This window comes from Alexandromys fortis, unplaced genomic scaffold (assembly GCF_014885135.2).
Source record: "Alexandromys fortis isolate MF-2015 unplaced genomic scaffold, M_Fortis_MF-2015_v1.1 scaffold_115, whole genome shotgun sequence".
Classification (NCBI taxonomy): Eukaryota; Metazoa; Chordata; class Mammalia; order Rodentia; family Cricetidae; genus Alexandromys; species Alexandromys fortis.
In genome coordinates this window covers 5,706,492-5,711,858 of record NW_026067989.1, presented here as the reverse complement: position 1 = coordinate 5,711,858, position 5,367 = coordinate 5,706,492, and the positions used below count along the sequence as shown (strand labels likewise).

At 50.6% G+C, this 5,367-nt stretch overlaps 1 protein-coding gene across 1 annotated transcript; it reads left to right on the top strand.

Moving 5' to 3' along the window:
• Nucleotides 1-808: 808 nt before the first annotated feature.
• Nucleotides 809-3,993, top strand: LOC126512064 (cystatin-C-like). Its single transcript, XM_050159627.1, has 3 exons — nucleotides 809-1,148; nucleotides 2,968-3,081; nucleotides 3,685-3,993. The coding sequence occupies exons 1-3, from the start codon at nucleotides 924-926 to the stop codon at nucleotides 3,766-3,768; spliced, it is 423 nt and encodes a 140-aa protein (XP_050015584.1). The 5' UTR covers nucleotides 809-923; the 3' UTR covers nucleotides 3,769-3,993.
• Nucleotides 3,994-5,367: the final 1,374 nt, after the last annotated feature.

Sequence of the window (5,367 nt, the reverse complement as noted above, 5' to 3'; positions counted from 1 at the left end):
TTAAAAACATGAGACACCATGCCCAATCTCTCACATCAGTAGTTTTTAACCTGTCTATCAGGAAGCGTGAAAGACACAGGAGGTTCATGTTGTATCACTACTGGGTAGCCTGCTGCAATGTCTGTCCAAGGCTTGGCCATTTGTGCTGCTGTCTCCTGCTCCTGGCTTGCTCAGGAAGATACCTGGAATGGTTTCTTTAAGGATAATAAGTAGCAACACAGACCTAGATTCTTTCCCACTCCCCACCTCTCAGGGTCAATTCCTCTTCTTTTGACAAGGAAGTGTCTTAGGACAAGTCCGGCAGGCACTTGCAATAACAGCCCTGCTCGGAGTCTTTCCTGACAGTGAGTACTCGCAGATCAAGGCTGAACTCTGAAGACCTAGGAAGTTAAAGGCTGATTGCCCTTTTCCTTTCTGGAAAAACAGAGTTCAGAAGTCATGGGCATTTTAGGGTTTGGAAAGCAATGGCTTCTCTATTGAAACCAGACTTTAAAGAAACTGGGAACCAAGAGTGAAAGGGGAAGCTGTGGAACAGGGTCCTGGAGAAGAGAAACTGGGAAAAACAGAGAGCTAAGAGTGAAGAAGTAAGGGCGAGGCTAGAAGGGCGCGGCTGAGTGGGGGAAGGGCGGGGGAGTAGGAGTTGGCCTGCTCCGACAGCTCCGAGCTAGAGAGACCAGAAAGGGAGGGAGGGGAAGGGAGAACTAAAGAAGGGGGAGGGATGGTACGGAGGAGGCGGGGCCGGGAGTAGGGAGTAGGGGCGGGACGGAAGAAGAGGAGAGGGTGGTAGCCGGAAAAGGAGGAGCCGGGAGCAGAGGGCTCGTCCCCAAGTCTGTCAATTGGGTAAAAGCTGCGCGCTGTTAGTAGCTTCAGTTCAGCCGCAACTCCGAGTCTAGTTGGAGTACCATCCCTTGTCCCAGCCAACCATGGCCAACCCGTTACGCGCCCCCCTGATCCTGATGGCGGCCCTGGCCTTGGCTTCGGCCGCGACCCCCAAGCAGAGTCCGCGCCTGTTGGGAGGCCTGCAGGAGGCCAATGTCAACGAAGAGGGCGTGCAGCGAGCGGTGGACTTCGCCATCAGCGAGTACAACAAGGGCAGCAACGACGCGTACCACAGCCGCGCCATGCAGGTGTTGAGAGCCCGTAAGCAGGTGAGTGTCCCCCCGATGCCCCCCTGCTCTCGGGCAGTCCTAACCAGGCGCCCCTGGCCAGGGCGCGGTTCGCGTCTGCAGAAACTTGGCCACTGCCGCCAGTGCTTCTCACGGGAGCGGTCCACCTCCTTCCCTGCTTCTCAGCCCTCCTCAATGTGTTTCCAGGGTTATTACCCCTCTGGTTTATCCTGGAACCCAGAAGAGCACTGCGGGTGGGCACCAACCCTCTTAGTTCTGTTTCTAAAAGTCTGCCGAAGAGAGGCACCAAAGCTGTAGGTTAGAGTCTCCTGCGCTGAGTTAGCCGCCACCAGCCTCCTGGGGTTAATGACCTGGGAGAAGGATAAGTAGGCCTTGCTTGCATCTGCCCTCACTGAGTAAGCGCCCTTCTTTAAACTTCTTACGACTGGCACGCAGATTTTCTCCTGTCCCTCCAGTAAACGCTTAGCCACGTTTGCTCTGATCTCTGCGCTCTACCCAGACGCACGTGTACCTGAGTGTGTGTTTTTGTGCACGTTTGTGAATGTCAACACTTCCTGAAAACAGGGGCATTCTCTACATACCAAACAGACACGTAGTTCCTTCACTCAAAACCTCACTTAGTTAGCTGGTCTCCAGAGTTCCTAGACTCTGCCGGCATGAGCTATTTCCAATCAGTCCGGCAACTTGCCTTTCTCTGAGTAGTGCTTGCTGTGCCTTGCTGTCTTTAGCAATGTGGAATGGCCCAGCCAGCTGTGGTGAGCATGGTGCCACATGATCTGGTGTGTATGGGGTGGTCCCCCCACGGTAGACGATGCTACAGCCACTTTAGCTTGTACATGTATGGTTTGATTCTCCACAGTGTCCATGGGACACATTTCTCGGGAGAGGCCCCCATCCTTAAGGGACATGTGATTGTGTAGACTGATGCAGAGTCTCTTGGCCATATACTGTTGACGCAGGGCACTAGGCAAGCCCCATCTTGGGTCTTCTCAGAAGGTGCCATCTAACTGTTCTGGCCCTGGAATGTCCGTGGGAGCAGCCTCAGAAATTGGTAATTGCCCTAAGACAGCAATCTTAGCCAGCAGCCCTCCTCAGGTCCCTCAGTCTGCTTCACAATTCTGACAAGTTGGTCTGGGGTGCCCTGTCCCGGGAGACAGATAAGCTCTATTCTTAAATTGCAAACGGAAGGCATACAGGAGAATGATGTGACATGCTTAAGGAAATTCTCCCTGGACAATCTCACTGAAAGAGGAAGCCGTTAATGGCAGTTCTTCCTTTGGTTTGAAACATCCCTATGTGGGGAGCATCTCACACCCTCTTGTCCCCGGAAGGAGGGAGTCGGGGTAAATAAAAGGAATGGGTTCCCTCTAGGCTTCCTGCTGTGATGGGGAAGAAGGTCTGGCTTTGCTCCAGGGCTACAATGTCTTCAGCCAGAGGAAGCCACAGTCATCAGGCTTGAGCTAATCCCACACTGCAGCCCAGAGCCTTTGCTTCTGATCCAAACAACTCTGTGCTCCCAGAGCAACACCCTGGCTGTGTCCCCAGATTTGGTTCTTTCCTTCCTGACCCACTAAAGGGTTTGTCAGCCTGGCTTCTGCTTTTTTTGCCCTGCTTCTTTTCCTCTTACTCAGCTACATATGCCACTTTGTCAGGGTTGCTTAGAATAAAACAATTACCTGCAGGGCCTGAGGCTACTTGTCTGGAAGAGTTGGCTTGTATTCTCTGTGAGAGTTCTGGCTTCTCAACAATGCAGGCATAAGGCCTAGGTAAACTAGGTAATTCTGTGATGTAAGGTGGCTGTATATATTGACTTAACGGGACTATTGTCTTTTCGGTGTAGATCGTGGCTGGAGTAAACTACTATTTGGATGTGATGGTAGGCCGAACCACATGCACCAAGTCCCAGCCAAACTTGGCAGAATGTCCTTTCCACGACCAGCCTCATCTGATGAGGGTATGTACCTGATAGGGCCTAAGAGCAATCCCACAGGAAAACGGATTGGTGAATATGATTTGAGTGGGAATGGGTACATTTGGAGAGTCTGTGTACACAAGTGGAGAAGTGCATATCTAGGGAGTAGTGATTCCGGAGCATCTACAGGTAGATGTTTGGCACATGTAAGATCATGCCAATACAGACCTGTACCCATATAGAGTTAGGGAAAGAAAGTGTGTTCACATAAGTGGTTTGATTGCTGAATGAATTTATCCTGGAATTTGGGATACTAAGGGGACAATTATCCTTACTGGACTAGAGGCAGCTACAGGATTCTTACTGGAAAGAAAGACTCTATTTAATCCTGTCCCGGGCTCCCATGCCTCACACAAGCTACTCTTTAACAAGTTGTGCTGGAGCTGAAGAATGTGGAATCATGGAGCCAGGAAAGGGGACACACATAGGAGCAGCGATGAGCAGATCCTGCTGAGTGCCCTGGGACTTAGAAGAGGGAAAGAGTTTCCGTCCGTCATTCCACAGCTGTTCCATCATCCTGGGATGCGAACTTCTCTTTTTAACTACATTGTTGTGCTGATTGTTTCTCTTTGCCCCCTTTTGCAGAAGACCCTCTGCTCCTTCCAGATCTACACCGTGCCTTGGGAAGGCACACACTCCCTGACAAAATCCAGCTGCAAGGCTGCCTAAGGGTGATGGAGACTGCTCCTTACTTGTACTCCCCTCCTTCCCTGTAGTGTCCCATCCCTTGGGGAGGGTGCTCTAGCTCCAGCGTGTCAGCTCCAGGCGACAGTAGTGCAGCTGCTGCAGACAGGTTCTGCACATCTGAACAGCTGTCGCCTGGTTCCACTCTTCTCCCAGCAGTACCTTCATGCCTTGCTCAATTAAAAATAAAATAAAAAGATTTCCTTTGGCTCCTTCTGAGTTGTTTCTGTCTCAGGATATGCAGCAAGCAAGACAAAACAACAAGAGCTCAAGGCTTATATCCACATGCATATCGGGTGCCTTCTCAAGTGCCAGGAGTGACCTGAGCTGCCACTCTGAAGCTTTGCCTCTGCCCATGGGAGTCACAGTGAGGCAGGTGGAAGGTACCAGCTTCTGCAGAGGTGACGTGATGGAGGGAACTGCCTTCACTAAGACACTCTAATGATGACTCCATCTACTCGGCATGCAATCGAAACTGTGTATGTGTTGGTGAGGAAAACAGCCAGCGTCCCAGGCAGAGTGACAACCCAGAGCTGAGGCAGCACTGGTCCTACACACCCCGGGCCACTGTAGTCTATGAGGATGACAGATGGATGCTCCCAGCCCTTTTCTTCCCTAACATAACACAATACTTATGCAACTTCATGGGGGAGACACACGTGGACTGACATAAGGTCGACTCCAACTTCAAGCAGAGTTTAAGTTAGTAACATCACCTCAGTTACATAGATCAGGGACATCATCAGCGCCCCAGTATGGGAGGCAAATACAAGTTCTCAGGGTCCATCCACCTGCCACCCAGTGCAAAGGGGAGTAAGCCCAGCTACTGGGGCCTGCATTCAAATCCTCAAAATGGTCAGGACTGCATCAGGAAGCTCCCTTCAGTCTGTAGGAGTGCTCAAATCACAGTGCTTCCTAGAACATCTGTCCTTTTAAGAGTCCTTTGATCCTGAACAGTAGCAATTTGTTTGTCTTTGGCCCAAATCTAGGTCACTGATGAGCTAACTAAGGGAATTGGCCACACTTCCTGGATTGACACCAGCAGGCAGTGACACTGTGTGTTCCCATGGCTCTGTTCTTCTAGGACTGCCACAATAATCATGACAGGCGCCGTCACTGCAGCCTCTAAAGAGGCTCCTTACAGTCATCAAGGCCCCACCCTATAGTGACAACCTGTGTACTGCTCAGGTCCACCATTCTGGCTTCTTCCACCATTGTGTCTACAGCACCGACTTGGCTCAGCACATCCTCACCCAGGTTTGCATCTTTTGCTTATCTCAGTGATTGTCCTGTCCTGGTACCTGATCCATGTTGTACTCTGAAAAATTTCCAGTGATCCATATTTACTTACCAGTTAAATTTAAAAAATGAAAAGATGGTATACAAATTCCTCTCTCTCCCTCTCTCTCTCTCACACACACAAACAATCAGTTCGTATATCTGGTACACAATTCATATCCAGAATGCATAGTTATTAAAAGCCAATAAGAAAACTACCTAAGAGGCAGGGGGATCTCTGTGAGTTCATTGGTCTGCAGAGCAAGTTCCAGGACAGCCAGAGCTACACAGAGAAATCCTGTCTCA

Coding starts and splice junctions, on each gene's coding strand:
- LOC126512064 (XM_050159627.1), top strand. CDS start 924: ATGGCCAACCCGTTACGCGCCCCCCTGATCCTGATGGCGGCCCTGGCC. Junction 1,149..2,967: donor TGTTGAGAGCCCGTAAGCAG/GTGAGTGTCCCC, acceptor TTTTCGGTGTAG/ATCGTGGCTGGAGTAAACTA. Junction 3,082..3,684: donor ACCAGCCTCATCTGATGAGG/GTATGTACCTGA, acceptor CCCCTTTTGCAG/AAGACCCTCTGCTCCTTCCA.